The 15557-nt window shown below is 53.5% G+C and overlaps 4 protein-coding genes across 9 annotated transcripts in view; 3 read left to right on the forward strand and 1 right to left on the reverse strand.

The window, feature by feature from the left end:
• Window positions 1–4292, forward strand: part of LOC113203225 (uncharacterized) — a 12635-nt gene extending 8343 nt beyond the window's left edge. For 2 of the 4 annotated variants that reach the window (XM_052275015.1, XM_026417808.2), the window contains 3 exons: window positions 1260–1533; window positions 1831–2035; window positions 2522–4292. In XM_052275015.1, the coding sequence (XP_052130975.1) occupies window positions 1260–1533; window positions 1831–2035; window positions 2522–2844 (802 nt within the window). In that variant the 3' untranslated portion in view covers window positions 2845–4292. Of the gene's footprint in view, window positions 1–6; window positions 25–918; window positions 1063–1259; window positions 1534–1830; window positions 2036–2521 lie in introns of those variants that run through there. The other 2 variants (XM_052275017.1, XM_052275016.1) reach the window with 2 other exon arrangements.
• A 69-nt stretch (window positions 4293–4361) lies between these two features.
• LOC113203247 (charged multivesicular body protein 6) lies at window positions 4362–6659 on the reverse strand. Of its 2 annotated transcripts, XM_026417833.2 has the most exons (7): window positions 6540–6659; window positions 6359–6446; window positions 5977–6086; window positions 5743–5866; window positions 5528–5644; window positions 5238–5439; window positions 4362–5151 (listed from the first exon to the last, which is right to left on the reverse strand). In XM_026417833.2, the coding sequence occupies exons 2-7, from the start codon at window positions 6422–6424 to the stop codon at window positions 5093–5095; spliced, it is 678 nt and encodes a 225-aa protein (XP_026273618.1). In that variant the 5' UTR covers window positions 6425–6446; window positions 6540–6659; the 3' UTR covers window positions 4362–5092. The 2 variants fall into 2 exon arrangements, with proteins under 2 accessions (XP_026273618.1, XP_052130978.1); XM_052275018.1 differs by having other exon boundaries at window positions 6359–6572.
• A 144-nt stretch (window positions 6660–6803) lies between these two features.
• LOC113203236 (uncharacterized) lies at window positions 6804–9224 on the forward strand. The gene is made up of 5 exons (XM_026417820.2): window positions 6804–6865; window positions 7081–7250; window positions 7356–7494; window positions 7573–7887; window positions 7966–9224. The coding sequence occupies exons 1-5, from the start codon at window positions 6857–6859 to the stop codon at window positions 8104–8106; spliced, it is 774 nt and encodes a 257-aa protein (XP_026273605.1). The 5' UTR covers window positions 6804–6856; the 3' UTR covers window positions 8107–9224.
• Window positions 9225–12744: 3520 nt separating this feature from the next.
• The window catches only part of LOC113203501 (uncharacterized), a 27452-nt gene continuing 24639 nt past the window's right edge, over window positions 12745–15557 (forward strand). For both annotated transcript variants that reach the window (XM_026418234.2, XM_026418243.2), the window contains exon 1: window positions 12745–13051. The gene's annotated coding sequence lies outside the window, so the exon portion shown is untranslated. The remainder of the gene's footprint in view (window positions 13052–15557) is intronic.

The raw sequence follows: 15557 nt of genomic DNA on the forward strand, positions 1-15557 counted from the left end.
GGCGGTGGGTAACGAGCTAAGAAGGTAAGTCGCTAGGTGCTACATGGTCCCAATTTTTGCGGTGGTTGGGGCAGAAATCACACGCTAGCCTCTAGGCGCTACAAGGAAAATCGACTAGCGTCTTAGAGACTAGCGTCCGGTCCGAGCTTCTTCTTAAAAGGGTAGACCCAAGACCCTTATTCTTGACGTGGTGCGCGACATGGGCGCTCACTCACTATCGTGGGAGGGAAGGGGCTCGCCGAGCAGCGCTGGTAGGGGACGGAGGGGGCGAGGGAGGGAGGTAGAGGGTCTTGGTCTAGGCGTGAGTGTGTGACTCTACATACACTCCGCTGCATTTACAAGTCAACGCGCACGGGTCGCACCGGGGCCGGGGCCGACGGTGCAGGCGTTGGGCGTGGGCCTCCAGCTAGGCGCCGCGGCCGCGCGCAGGCAGGTCGCCCGCTGTCGAGCCTGCTGTGCTCGCGCTTCCCCTCCGTCGTCGCCTCCTCCGGGTGGTCCGCCGCGCGTGACAGTCGGCCGGGTGGGAGTCCCCCGCCGCGCCCCGCCGCGCCCCGGGTTTGGGCCGCCGCCAAGGCCGCGTCTAGCGCCAACAAGACGGTCAGGGACAAGGCGCGCGACGAGGCGCGCTGCACTTTAGGAGAGTGGGCCAGGTGTAGGGGGGAGGGGGCGTCCTTGGGGGCTGGCTGCTGCTCCTCACGTGATACGACGCAGTGCTGACCTGCGTGCTCCCCGCTTACCCCCCCCCCCCCCAAACCACCACCACAACCAGGCCACGCCCAAATGGCTAGCTTCACCCAGCCCGCTCTGTCCGTCACCACCGTGTGCACTGCCAAGGTTGTGGAAGGCACAAAAAAAAAAAGTGTGACGTAGTGACGTCGTGTCGCTAGGGGCCCGCGCCCCGCGCCTGAGTATCTAAATCACCCGGATCAATACAAACGACAATTGCCCTACGCTGGCCGGTGGAGTGTGAGCCGCGGTCGACTTGCCTGTGCTGGCCGGCGGGCAAGAGGGCTCGGAGGGCGGTGAGGGACGGAACAGGACGCCGCGCCGCTGCCGCTTCTGGTAGGCGCACACCGTGGGAATGAGGGAAGGATCGAAGGAGCCCCGCGACTTGGGCCTGACGTTGGCGTCCAGTGCGAACTGGACTTTGCTGGCGCGCTTCGGCTCCAAGAGTAGGGCGACTCCACCCTCCACACCGTTTAGCGCCGCAATGCATTCCTCGTCACCACACTGAAGCCCTCCTCCTCTTATTCCACCAGGATGCCGGCGGCGACGGGCCACGGCGCGGCCAGCACCATGCCGCGCGAGGCGCACCGCCCGTACCGCTTCGGCATGACGCTGCTGTGCTTCGGCGGGCTGCTCAACTGGGTTGGCCTGTTCGAGAACTACACGGAGCCGGTGCGCTACATCGGCGTCACGTGCGTCGTGTCGGGCGCCATCCTGCTCTGCTTCGCCATCTGCTGCTGGCTGCGGCCCGGCGCGCACCGCGAGAACGCCTGGGGACAGGCGCACCAGCACGCCAACCCCGCCCTGGTGAGTCCCCGCCGTCGGTCCCCGGGGCCCGCAGTTTACACGTCATGCTTGAGACTGTTGAGACCGGGTTATCCAAAAGGAAGAGTTCTACCCACGCCGAAACATTTACGATGGCACTCACTCCCAAAAAACAAAACGCCAATTAATAGAAAGTGAAAGAAGGAGTCAGCCACCCTTGAAGTGATTGATACGCCTCCCTCCTACTCTCTCTCTCTCTCTCTCTCTCTCTCTCTCTCTCTCTCTCTCTCTCTCTTTTCCGGGCTCAGCGCCGCCTAACCTTCCCTTCTCTCTCTGCAGCAGGCCGGCCGGGACCCCGTCCACTTCATCACGCTGGACCGGACGTCCTCCGCGGTGGCCGCGCAGAAGCCGCCGGACTACGAGTCGGTGACGGACAAGCCGCCGTCCTACGACGACGCCATCAAGCTGTCGCCCGCGCTGCTCTGGCTCGCCAACGAGCACGAGCGGCACGAGGGCGAGCTGCTCGAGCAGCACGCCGAGCAAGGTGGGTGAGCGTACAGAGCAGCGCCAGGGCGGGCGCCGGGAGCGTAGGCAGCCGGCGCGCTCGCGTGCCCGGCGGGCCGGCCTACCCGCGCCCCCGCGCTCGCGCATGATTGCCTCTACTCGCCTCTACTCGCCTCCACACGGCACGCGCGTCACATGTCGGTGTTACATTACCTCGCGAAGCTCCCGCCTGCTTCTCAACTCGATTTGTCGGCGGAACTTATTACTCCGTCGGGTCATTATCGCGAGCCCGTCCGCCATCCGCAACACAGTAGCGGCGCCGCCCGGGTGCCGGGCCGGCCGGAGCGGAGGCGAGAATGGGCCGGACCTGCACAGCTGCACCGCCACCTGCGCCTGGGAAGCGGCCGGTCCCGGTTCCGGGAGGATCACGACCTGAATCCGCTGCTCGGCGCCGTGCGGGCCGGGCCGGGACACGGCAGAGGAACACCGTTTCGTTGCACTAACCACTGGCCGTGCCATTCCACAGGTGCCGCGGGCCGGGCCAAGGACGACGCCGAGGAGATGACCGTGTCCGAGGTGGACGACGCCGGGTCGCCGTTGCCGCCGGGGCGGCAGCCCTGCCCGCCGTACACGGCGGTCCGGGACGACCGCTCGGACTCGCCCAGGACGTCGACGGCGCCGTCGACATCGGCGTCGACGTCTTCCTCCCTGTCGACGGCCTCGGCCTCGTCACTGCCCCCGGGCACCTGCGAGGAGGCGCCGTCCACGTCGTCGTCGCAAAGCCTGAGCGTCGTGGTGTACAGCACGGCCTCGGCGTCGTGCTTGTCGAAAGACCCGAGTGCGGCGTAGCCCATCCTCCTGACTGAGGCCCAGGCGCCCTCGAATCGTATCAGACATTTATTCAGACCGGAAGGTCGACCCTTTGCCAGAGGGTGCCGCCTGGACCAGAACGACGGCGGTAGAGGGCATTTGAAAGAGCGGCTCGACGGCGCAAACGAAGAGTGCTTGCAGCGGACTGTACGTGTCGGCCGGTGCGAACGTACTCAAAAACTAATTAGCGCTCTTAACTTCGCCCCTCGTCGTGATCACGTCACTCCCGCTCCTTCACCCCCTGCAAGCTGCGCCCCGACCAACCCGATAACAACCGTGGTAAACTGTTCAAACAAAGTACCGAGTAGGCCTTACTATGTTGACTCGTAAAGCATATCAAAGTTCCTATGGACATAAGTGGAGTGCCATCAGGGATAAGTGAATAATATTAGGTCAGTGTCATGTGTCGTAGACAAGTAACGCTAAAGTACAGCGAAAAAACTATGAATAATATTCTACTTTGTGCGATTGTTGGCGCAATGCGTTCGTTAAAATTTGAGATTCTAGAATGACAGCCTCGCACAACTGAGCATTTTTTCCGCACTGCGCTTTATTCTTTTCATTTTGCATCAATTGTCCAAGTAACATGAGACGATAAACAGGCTGACGAGAACTTTGACGTTAGTATGACCTAGGGTAGATATCAGTGATTACATTGACGTAAATCGTTGACTTTATCATGTTACGCAGGCTATGCAGAGAATCGACAAATCATAAGCCCAGTGGGCGACGGTGATCGAAACGATGGGTATCGTTGCGTCATCCCGTTACCAACTAAGGCTCTTCTGTTCGTGAAAGCAAACGTTAAAGCTGTTCAAATTGTGGGAAAATACTAGTCATTGTGTTGCAAGAGAAGTGACTGATAGTGATAAAATGGATGAGTGTGGTACCCGCTAGTTTTACGTATTACTTGGCTACGCGAGGCATTTGGTCGCGTCGAATGGGTTGCCTACCCGCCGGGCGGTTGCTCGAACATACGCCTGAGGAGGCATTAAGTCCAAGTTTTAGTAGGTTTAAGTGCATTCTCGTGGCTTTTTAGATTCCAGTTTTTACAAGCTTTGAATTTGTAGTCAGAAATATTCAGCAACATGGAAATTGGGAAAATTGTTCACTGCACACACGGTTCTCGGTATCCCACTGCCCGGGGAGGCTGAATTCTAGCTGATCTCTTTTCCCCTTTTCTTGTCAACAAAATACTCATTCAAATTGTACAACTAGAAAATAATTTTAACTTTATCATTGTCATAAAATGAAACATTCCTTTTTGTTAAATCGTGTACCTCCTCTGCAATACAAAATATAACTTGAATGGTTCCAATGCTCATGAGGATGTACAAAACCCTGTGCTGTGACTTGAGTTTTGTATGTATACTCGACACATTGTTGTTTTATTTTTGTAATAAATTAATTGTTTTTTTGTAAAACAATTTGTACCATTATCTTCCCCATTCCAACCTTCAGCTAATTTAAAAGAGAAAGAAAATTCATTCAAAGAATACACTGCATACTTTGTTTAATCTCCATGGCTCCAGTAAGAAAATGAACAAAGGTAGTGATTTAAGAATCAGCCATGCTCCAGTCATTACTGAAACACATTCTATTTACAAATAACAATATCCTTAGAAAAATACCCAATTGACATAAAATTAGATCACTTTATGTAAAGGTAGATAAAATATCTAATTTTTAAATTCATTTTTAACAGCAGCTTGAGTTTGAGACTATACATAAATTCATTATTAACAGCAGCTTGAGTTTGAGACTATACATCAGCCTTTAGGTTGCACAAGTATTGAACATCCTATACAAAGCACTCTAAATTTATGGAACAAGACATGCCAAACTACACACAATGAATCTTGAGCACCTAAATGTGTATGAGCTCATCTCACATTCAAAGAGATACTGGTGGCATTTTATTTTAAACTTCTGCATTACTCAGTCGAAAATCCACACCAACAGTTTAAAAAAAATACATAAAAGTGTCTTAAACATAGGAAAGAATAAACAAAGTATGAAAACATGCATAAAATATGACATGAATGTAACAAATACATTAAAACAAGTTTGACAAGAAATACACATTAAAGCACCACAAAATTAGTTCATAAAGCTGCTGTCAAAAGCCTATTAAACCCAGAAACAATGCTCCTCATCATATTCGGTCGTATTAGCATAAAAATTTTTATGGTAAGTGAATTTTTATGTAGATATCAGGAATGTCTTTCTATGATGCTGCAATAGCAACTTTTTCCTTTGGTTGTTTGTTTCTCTCCTTCTTCGCAGCTGTAAAGCGATAAACTATTCATGTAAGACCAGTAAATAAATGCTGTAATGTGAACTATAGAAAATAGTTATTTTACTTGTCATACCTGTGCTCTCTTGTGGCTCTTCAGAAGGAACATCAGGTAATTCTTCCATTTCTTCATCAGGTAATTCATCCATTTCTTCATCAGGAACAGCTGGAGACGGCTCAGTTTCTTTCTTTTGCTCCTTAATAATGTCATCCAGTTCAGCCAAGACATCTTCTTCATCTTGATCACTCAGAACACCACTCAGCATTTCATCTATCTCCTGCTCAGAAAAGAAAAGTTTATTACAAGTTGTAGGAATTCTGAGGGTATGGAAAAGCACCAACAGGAAAAAAAAAATGATAACTTACTTGTTGTTTTTCAACACCTTCTCTAGTTTCATCCATGATGCGTTCTATTTCATCAATACTAAACACGGCATTAGCTTTTTTCAATGCCTCACTTCCAACTTTGAGACCATTTATCACCTGCAAAGGAACACAAAATTAGATTAATTAATATATTACTGGCTATCACTGGCATAAAACATTTTACAATCATGAAAGTTGAACATCAAAATACAAACCTGAGCTTCAATACCAGCGAATTCAAGGTCCTGGGTTAGTTTTTCTAGATTTTCCAATTGGTTGTCCGTAGTTGATAGCAGCTGTTCCTGATATTTCTTTTTGCGAAGAATGAGTCTAGCTCGGCTGTAAAAGATATGATGATTGTAAGAACGTGAACAATCCATGTAACAGGTTTTATTATTTCGACTGGGAAGAATTTTAAGGTCATTTAGCTTAAGACATGACAGACTTACTCTTTCTTCCCATCTCGCAAAAGTTTTCGTGCTAGCTCAGTGTCTTTTTCTAGAGTTCCTTGAATGCGTTTCTGATAGACTTTTAGTTTATCACGTTGCTGCTTCAGTTGCTGCAAAATTAGCAATAAATATAAATGTTCGTCTGATAAGGTATGTCTAATTTGACTTTAAAAATATTATCTGATGTAATACCAGTTGCGATTGAATGCAGTGAGACATTTTCTACAATTAAATGGATTATAAGATCATGGGAGAGGAATATGTGAAAAGAACTGTTGACAATTATTTTTTTTTCAAAACCCTCCCGTAAGAGTAATGTACAACAAATTCAGCTAGAAGTCGGTGTAGAAAAGGTTACAAATAAAAGTAGGATTGGCCTTACCAGAATGGCTCTGTCGTGATCTGTCACCCGGCTTTTGGGCTTCTGCTTTCCAAAGAGTGCCCCCATGACAAGAGCTCACATGCACCACCTACACGTGACAAGAGTTGAGTGTTGCTCTCAAAATACAGTAAAATTTGATTGAAATTTTAGAAATTCAAGGGACGAGCAGATAATGACAAACCAGCAAAACAAAGATGTAAACACAGCGCCTTCCAAAATAACGTTTTGATTGAGCAAGTTTGAGAAGATGGACATGATCATGTTCGCCAACGTTACCGCCCTACGGTAGTTTAAAACTAACAACAATTACAAGACTCGGAAAGGTTTAAAACCGAAATAAATCACATCTCATGAAATTTATCTGAAGTAATCAAGGAAAAGAAAGTTTCCTGTTTAAAAAGCACGGCAAACTTGTCTTTTCATTATTTTATTTCTGTCTGTCACGTTTCAGAAAAAAGGAGTGTTTCTTAATGACCAGCAGACGAAGATGCTGTCAAGATGATATTTGTACGTGATAAAGAGTATATTTTTCCTAGAATTTTAAGCAAAATTCAGAAAGATGCGCCGTAATTTTCAGATTTTATTATTCTATTGAGGAAAACTAACAATATTTTATTACAATCCCATCTGTTTAACCGTGTTGCAATACTATAACCTCTCCGGTTGTTGCTTTACCATTTTGTTGTCACCTTTGTATTGCAATGATATACCGAATGTTGCAGGTGTCAGGGACCAGGATACGTTTAGGGCTCTCTCAGTTTACCTTAGTAGTTTTGCTATTGCCCTTTACATGTAACGCTGTTGGAAATCGAGATGCATTACAGCAGCAATCATCTCGCTGTGGGTTACATGCAACTATTGTTCGCCAAGTTGAACGGGAAGGATTTCATAGGTATGTATACCCTCATGAACTGTAGGCCTCTTCCACAATGCAATTTGACTTGTGATTTGGGTATTGATCTAATTGTAAATGCTTTACTGAATCTCAAATTCACAGAGACCTCGGATCTCTTGTTGAGCTTGTAGCACAGAACCCATTAGAGTGGCAGAATTGCACAATAGCTCTTCAAGAGACAATTCCAAGTGGGCTTTATGTAAACCAAGATCAGTTGATGGATCTGGAACGACAAGGCACAGTATGTAATCAACTACTTGCGGCTCGTGAGTGGTGATTTCGTCACAAGGTGTCATTATACATATTCTTGACTTTACAGTTAACAGCATGTCCCGAGACCTTTGTAGATGTTGAAGCTGCACAATGGCAATCTGAGTCGTTTGGTGTCTTGGTTTACTCATCCTTGGAAACTGCGCACAACCTTCTTTATGCTCATATTCGTATGCCCATTCATCTACGATATCATGCTCCTACTGATAATGGAGGATATGCTGGAGTCTACATTCCGCCACCAAAGCTATTAATACGGTGTAGCAATGAAATTACTTGTGGGAATAAAGAAAACTATTTTACTGGCTCTTGTGATGGCTGCACAGGAAGCCACTGCTCATGGCTGCAAATTCCATTTGGCACAGTAAGTTTATTTAATTTTGAACATTATCCCCCCCCACTTCTCTAAATACAATCTGATTTAATTGTAACATTTTTACAGAACACTCCAAAAGAAGGACTAAGAGTTATGGTGCCGGTTGGAAACAAGTCCCTTCTACCAATTGTTAATGCTTTTACATTTCTTGTTACTGGTGGCGGGTGTCTGTATATATTATCCATTCTTGTGAGCACATGGAAATGATGATCTCATAGGATGTGCATTTCAATTGAGCTGATCTCATGTGAATAACAGAACAAAAGTTCAAATCTGCTCAATGTGTGTAGCTTGGTAGACTGATACATTGTCATGTAAATCATAGTAGTAATAAGTTAGGTATCTTAGAAAATTTGACTGAATCACTCTGCTTTTGCAGTAAAATTAATGCTGAAGGTGTAGAGCTCAATTACAGATACAAAAAACACCCCTTGTTTCATATCTCCAAACCTGTAACTATGCTCTAAATTTGGTGACAAAAATAATATCTGTTAGTTTCTAAAACTATCTTTTGGTTTAGCTGGCCCTGCCGTGCTGTTATTGTTTGGTATATACATCACAGTCATCTCTAGTCTCTAAGATAGGGAATGGGGATCTGGCTGCCAACCTTGAGGCTCTATGAATTAGTAATCACATTCTTGAATGTATGCGAGGGGTGGTAATATTTTTTTATTGCATAATTTTTCTTTAAATTGGGAACCATTTGCATTCTGTATTCAATTATAGTGTTTAACACACTGCCAAAAATTTTTAAATTTGAACATTTCTAACATTTACATGGCAGCAATGCGCAGCAATGAAAAGTTTGCTATGTTTTGTACTCTGGTCATATTTTTTTCACTGACCTTTAAACTCAGCAACATTTAAATTTGTGACAAACTGTACAGTTAAACTAAACCATGGATAATCTTGCATTGTAAATTCTAGAAATTGTGATTTATTTTAATAGCAAATATTTGTGCTATATTGTAAAAGAAGCTGAAGATTATCTTTAAAAATGTAACACATTCCTCATGCTCATGTATCTAAATTAACTGATTACCCTGGGTAATGGATTGGCCCTGAATGTTCAAGAACGCTCATTGTTCATTTAATTTCTTCCAATTATTTAACAATGGCTTTGCTTCTGTGTGATTAAATTATTAGGAATTTAGGTGTAGATCCATCTAGAACTGGAAATTAATTTGGCAGGATTTGTCACATCTCGTAAAAAGAAAACCGAGTCTAGACATTTCTCTAAAGTATAAACTTATACCTGTGATTGAACTGATTTTTGTTTTTATTGTTGTTTTTAAATATAAGTATCCAAAGATGGTTGAAAATAATCACTTCATTTCCTTCCCTGGTTGTCACATAAGGCACATGTGTTAAATTGAAACATGTTGAAATATTTCCATGTCATGATAGATCTAAGATACGAGCACTACTGAACAGCCACTCCCGTGTGTGATCGTTGCACCAGCGTCTTCCCAGACGATTCAGCTGCAGGAGCCGATGCCAAAGCTGCCGAGAAAGGGGAAATCCAAAGTCTTTTGAACGTGCGCGCAATGCAAACTATTCCATTGGCCTTCCGCCCCGGCGGTTTCAGGCCAACTGAAGAACGGCCGCCTGGGCTTGGGGGAAGGACACCACCAACCATCAGAGCGCGCCCGTCCGGTGACGAGACGCTGGGTGGTCCGGGTATCCCGTAGGGAGGAAGCTTCGTTTCCGTACGAAAAAGAAGAGACCGATACAATATATATATGTATGCGAGTGGCCTTCGGCAGAGCCGTCGACAGCCGTTCGACGCAGAAAGCAAATCGCGAGGCGATTGGCGGGCTCAGGCTCGCGTCAGGCGTCAGGCCGGGGCTGGCAATGCTTCCTGGGCCCCCAGAGGTAATGTTTCGATCCATAATAGGCGCACCGGGTGATACAGCGGAACGAGACGGACGCTGACCGGCGGCCGGGGCCGGGGCCCAGGGGCCTCCTCCTCGCGCAGCTCCCAGCGCAGAGCTCCCAGCGGAGCCAGACGACTCCCCGGACTCCTCTATCCTTCGATACGGCAATGGCAGAGCGGGCTAATTTATCTTGGGCGCCACTGACGTGCCGACGCGCGCGGCCCGGTAACGACCTGTGTCCTGCTCATGTCGAGCTTGTCCGCGGCGGGGCGCGGGGCGCGGGGCGCGCGGGGTGCCAGCCCGGAAAACCAAAAGGTTACCCTTCTCTCCTCTCTGTGTACGCGCGCCGCGCCGCGCCGGGGCCGTCGGGGCCGGGCGTGCGGCTGTGCCAGGATCACCATCATCGCCTTACATGCCGCCGTCGTTCTTCGTCTCCCCCGCGAGCGGCGGAGGGCTGCGTCCGAGCGAGTTCCGCACACCACACCACACCGCGCGGCAGTGTGTACCTCCCGACGCGGCCCGCGGCGCGGCGCGGCAGGGCAGGGCAGGGCAGGGCAGGGCCAAGGTGAAGAGGGCCGAGAGAATGAATGGGGCAGGCTCAATGGGCCGTCATTAGGACTTATTGCGCCTCGCGAATTGAAAAATTAAACGCGGCAGCGTGTCAGATGGGCGGACGACACCTGGCCGTGTCGGCGGGGAGGTGAGGGAGGGGGGGGGTCGCGGAAGACGAGCGCGCTGCTCCTGGAGGTGGTGATGCTCTGCGCCACAGGGGGCACGGCCGACGAGAGACGTCCCGTCAGCAATACGCCCGCCGCCTGCACATGAGACGGGTCGTGATCGGGTCGCATGGGGACAGAGAGGACCGCGCCCGGCGCGCCAGCAGCACTCCCCCCGGGCTGGGCCCCGCGGGCCGCGGGTGAGCCCTGCAGCCGCCGCCGCTGGGACAACCGCCGGCGGATACGTCTCGCTGTCGAGGTGCGGTCGGTTCATTCGGGTTCGTGTTGCGGTCGGGTCGAGGTGGCGGAAGTGTATCAACATATGGCGCGGAGCGAGTGGTGGCCGGGCGTGGCGCGGCGGGGGAGAGAGAAGTACCTTGGAGCGCGCAAAGTACCCACACCACCACCACCATACCGCCGCCATCCCGCTCATCACGTCGTCGTCGTCGTCGGCCACATCCCATTCCGTCGCGGTGATGTTCCTGTGGGTAATCTCGTCCCGGACCGACATGAGAGTGGCGGCGGTGCGGTGGGGCCGCCGCCGCCGGGGCGCCACGAGCACGGCATTGGACCGTTTCCATAAAGATAGCAACGACACACACACACAGACACAATGTCCCGGGCCGAGGCACGTACCGACGAGGCGGCACTCGCGCAAAAGCACGGCAGGGGTGCCCAAGAGAGTCTCATCGCGTCGCGAGCGTAGCCTGCTCGTACACAGTTAGTTTAGAAGGGGGGGAAATGATAATGGGAAGAGGAAGAGGATGTGTCGTCGTGGTCGCGGGATTCGAGGAGGCTCGCGTGTGCCCGGCGCAGAGTTTGCGAGGCGATAGCGAGAAGAGGCGGACTTTGGCGTAAGCGAATACCAGCAAATCGTCGATAACGCTCGATACATGGGTGTTAGGCAGTCTTACTTTCCAAGAGGACAAAAAATAATGAAAAGGAAATAAAATAAAATATAGGTTGTTGGGTCCTGTTCGTGTTATTGGCAGCAGTGTGATAATTGTTAGTGCCGTAGAGGTTATTGGCACCTTCCTCCTGCCTCTCTCTCTCTCTCTCTCTCTCTCTCACTCGCTCGCTCGCTCTCTCGTCTTCCCATTTCGCGGTCGCTGCGAATAATGAGGCTCACGTAGTTATCGCGCAATTTTCGCGCCAATAATCATGCAGGCTGTTCGGCGGTGCGGCCTGGCTGTGGCGGGGCGGGGCGGGGCGGGGCGGGGCATGGCGTGGGGTCGTCCCGTTAGAGGTGTCGCCGCGAAGACACACCGCAAGTGCACGCTGAGTAATTTCTTTGCAGACGAGACGAGGATTTAAGTCTGTCCAGCCCGGCCCGGCCGCGAGCATTCCCGCGACCACGCCAGGAGAGGGCCCCTCGGCCCTCGGCTCGGACTCACCGCCGACGGCAACCTTACGGAACCGCGCACTTGCTGGTGTAAGGAATCATTCGGACAGTACGTCCGTCATTCTCCGCCACGACACTGTCAAGTTTTGCCCATGCTATCTATCAGAGCGCCTGGTAGGTAGGCAACATCTGGCTTGCAATGCACGCGAGTACTGCGGGGTGGCCTACCCCGAGTCTCGCAGGCGCCAAGCTCCGAACTCGAGGAAAACGGACGTACTTTCCGGACGATCCCTAAAACGACCAACAAAATAAAATAAAGCAAATTTCGTTTTGTTCAGAAATGTACGCGGATGCAGAGCGGGGTTGGAAACCACTGTCAGCCAGGTTAAGGGCCAGGTAGGGGCAAGGTGTCGCAATGCTCGCGCAGTAGATTCAGTTACACTTTCGCGCAATGTAGGAGGAGGCCCGGCCGGGCCTCGGATACATGATGGGCTGCGGATGGCGCTTCGTTAGCGGCTGATCTCCGAGCTTCGACTTTTGCGAACGCCGGCGCTCCTTGTGCACGGTGTATGGAGGAGGTGCATTGCTCCGCCGTCCCCGCCCCGCCCCGCCCCACCCCGCCATTGAGCCGGCGAGGCAGGCGGCCATACGCCAGGGGCGTGGCGGGGCGTGGTGGCCGGAGCTTTGCAAAGCCGAAGCCCCGTGCTGCTGTTGGACTCCAGCGAGCGCACCTGGACGCGGGGCGCGGCGGGGCGCGGCGGGGCGCGGCGGGGCGCGGCGGCAGCAGCGTGGGGCGGTGGGCTGGGGGCGTGCGGGGCGCGGCGGGGACCCGCGGGGAGCGGCGCGGCGGCCGGTGTGCTGGGAGCGAGGCCCGGCCCGGCGCGGCCCGGCGCAGCCCAGCTCCAGTTGTCCGTTGTCTGAGCGGCGCGTAGGAGCGTGCAGCCGCGCGGCCTGGGCCAGCTCTCGTACCGGAGGGGAGCAGCCTGTGTGCGCAGAGTGAGTGAGTGAGTGAGTGGACGAGTGTCGCGAGGATTCGAAGCCCGAGCCAGCAAGCGACCAGCCTCAGAAGACTCGTCCCCCACTGCTTCTTCTTTCCACTCGCATCGCATCCCCATACAGCCGGGGGCGTGCCATGAGAAGCTGTGCGCCCCATCGCCCGCACCGCCCGCAGACCGCCCGGAGACCGGTGTCGGTGTGACCGCGAGCAGTGACCACCGGTAAGCCCCCGGCTCCGCCCGGCTCCCCTGGTGACCCTGCCCTGCAGCCGCGGCTCCGCCACCGAAACCCAAACCGGTATGAGTTGCCGCTCGCCTCGGCTCGCTCGTTGCGGACGGACTCCCCCAGGACTGCAGCCTCCCGGCCCGGCTGCAGCTCGCCCCCACTGCAATCCCCGCTGTCACCAACCTCTAGGCTGCTATCCCCGTCGTTGCTGCTCGTTCGGGGGTTGCAGCAAAAAAAATTGCAACCTTGGTTCCAGCTTAGCCACTGACAACTTAACTCGCTGTCACCAACGCCTACCCATGGTTTCCAACCTCGCTCGCAGCTCGCCCACCGCCGCGTAACCCGCTGCCATCAACCTCTTGGCTAGGTTGCAGCCGATCGCAAGGGGTTGATTGCAGCAGGATTACGACCTCAGTTGTTTGCAGCTCGCCGACCGTAACCCGATGTCACCCCCGCTCTGGGTTGCAGCCCCGGTTGCTTTGCTTGCTCGCGTGGGGTTGCGGCAGCAGGTTGCCGCCGTGCCGGCTCATGGCGCATTTCGTTCCCGACGGGTGGCTGCTGGCTGGTGCATGCCGGGCCGGGCTACGGGATGGGCGTGCCACGGGAGGGCTAATGCCTTTGACGGAACTAACAGCGGGCGAGGTGGAGGGGAGCCTGTGCGCGACCAACGCTGCAGCTAGCAGGTCCCTCCCCCCCGAATTGCATCACTTCGGAAAGAAGGAGAGATGGGAAGACTGTTTTGGGAGAGCCCGCCCGATCCCGGTGAGAGGCATAGCATCGGCAAAGCATAAGAGACGACGGCGATTCGAGACTTTCGTGTTAACCGTTCGGCAGCGATGCATGAACAATATACCAGGTGGCTGATTCACGCCGCGCACTTCTGTAGGTATACTGTACCGCACGCACGAGTGCGGGCGGGCTTGCCTATCATCGCCCCTGTCCACGGCGCCTTACGAGCAGAGCGAGTAGGCAACCCGCCCGCACTCGTGCATGCGGTACAGTCTACCTACAGAAGTGCGCGGCGTGAATCAGCCACCTGGTATGTAGGAACGTTTAAGTCAATCGAAGTCGAGTAGATGGAAGGGAGAGCACCGGCTAACCGGCGCCTCCGCGACCGTCTGGATACAGCGCGCTGCTACTGCATCTGCTCTGCGCCGAGATGGCAGGCGTCCCGGCATCGAGCGTAAATAGGTTAGGCAAGGGAAACCGTCGTTTATGCAGGGCTTTACACGTAACCCGAGACACACTGCACCCCGCCCCGCCCCGCCCCGCCACGCCCCAGCAAACGCCTGCGCGGCCCACAGCGGCCCAGCCAGCTCCGCACTCCTCGCCTCTTCGACGTCGCTTCCTCTTGCATCGCCGGCCGGCTGCCCTGCCCCGCACTTTCACGGTTTTCAAACCTGATTTATCAGAAGAGGAGGCCTCCTCTGGCCGGCCGGCCGGCCGGCGCGACGGCGTTGCACCGCGCGCGGCTAAAGACTCGGAGCAGCCAGCCCTGCCTTGCAAGAGGAAAAGAAACAAAAGAATAAAAGTGGCGCGGAGGAAGGAGTAAAGTGACTGTCACGTCACGGCGAGCGGCTGCGGGGTCCGGCGCGGGGCGCCCGAGGGGTGGGCACGCCCGCCGCGCAGCGGTGTCGGGCTGGGCGGCCTAGGCTCGCCCCGGCAGGCGCCCCGGCAGGCGGGCGGGGGCTGGAGGGCGTGAGGCGGGCCTGGGGAGGCGAGAACCGGACCGGCTGCGGGGGTATACGAGAGTTTTAAAGGCGAAACGACGGCGTGTTGTGGCGACGCGCGCCGTCGTGCTCGGCAATAATTGCCCCTTCTGAGTATCGCCTGGGCGGTGCCAGTGTGTTGCCCCCTCACCTCACGCGGGGGTTAAGAGTTCCCGCGAACACGCCCGGCCCGGCCCGGCCCTGCCCCGCCCCGGACCCCAACCGCTTCACTCATTCCAGTTGACAAGTCGCCGGTATAATGCTGGGTTCCATTACTCATTGCTGGTCCGGTCCCGCCGCGCCGGCCAGCGCCTCCGCCGGGTCCGGCCGGCTCTTCCCTCCCTGCCCGGGCGTCGCCCCGTCCCGCCCCAAAATCACCGCCCTCTCTCTTTCTCTCTCTGTCTCGCTTCTAAACCTCTGCACTCTTATTATTTCCTCCTTTTTCTGCGAAGCGCTCGTTGCTGTTGGCGTTATGTCTGCTCGGGCGCCCGGTGGTGGTGGGCGAGCAAGAGCCAAGCACAACAACACAGCAGCAGCCTCTTTCCCGCCGCCGAGGTCCTGCTCGGCACAAAGAAGAGCACGATGACGTCGTTTTCGCACGAAGCATTTCTCTCGCAGAGGCGAATGCGCCCCGCGCCGCTCTGCAATGCTTTGCTATGGATGAAGAGGGAGATGGGCTCAACAGGCAGGCTACGGAGAGCGGAGCGCGTGGTCGCCGCCGTCTTGAGCCACCCACCGCACCGCCGCCGCCGTCAGTCTTGGGGCCCCGCGCCTCCTGACACTGTGACACTGG

This window comes from Frankliniella occidentalis, unplaced genomic scaffold, assembly GCF_000697945.3.
Source record: "Frankliniella occidentalis isolate FOCC.00 unplaced genomic scaffold, Focc_3.1 Scaffold493, whole genome shotgun sequence".
NCBI lineage: Eukaryota > Metazoa > Arthropoda > Insecta > Thysanoptera > Thripidae > Frankliniella > Frankliniella occidentalis.

Coding starts and splice junctions, on each gene's coding strand:
- LOC113203247 (XM_026417833.2), bottom strand. CDS start 6,424: ATGGGGGCACTCTTTGGAAAGCAGAAGCCCAAAAGCCGGGTGACAGAT. Junction 6,087..6,358: donor ATCACGACAGAGCCATTCTG/GTAAGGCCAATC, acceptor CTAATTTTGCAG/CAACTGAAGCAGCAACGTGA. Junction 5,645..5,742: donor TCGCTGGTATTGAAGCTCAG/GTTTGTATTTTG, acceptor GTTCCTTTGCAG/GTGATAAATGGTCTCAAAGT.
- LOC113203236 (XM_026417820.2), top strand. Junction 7,251..7,355: donor GAACGGGAAGGATTTCATAG/GTATGTATACCC, acceptor TCAAATTCACAG/AGACCTCGGATCTCTTGTTG. Junction 7,888..7,965: donor TGCAAATTCCATTTGGCACA/GTAAGTTTATTT, acceptor ACATTTTTACAG/AACACTCCAAAAGAAGGACT.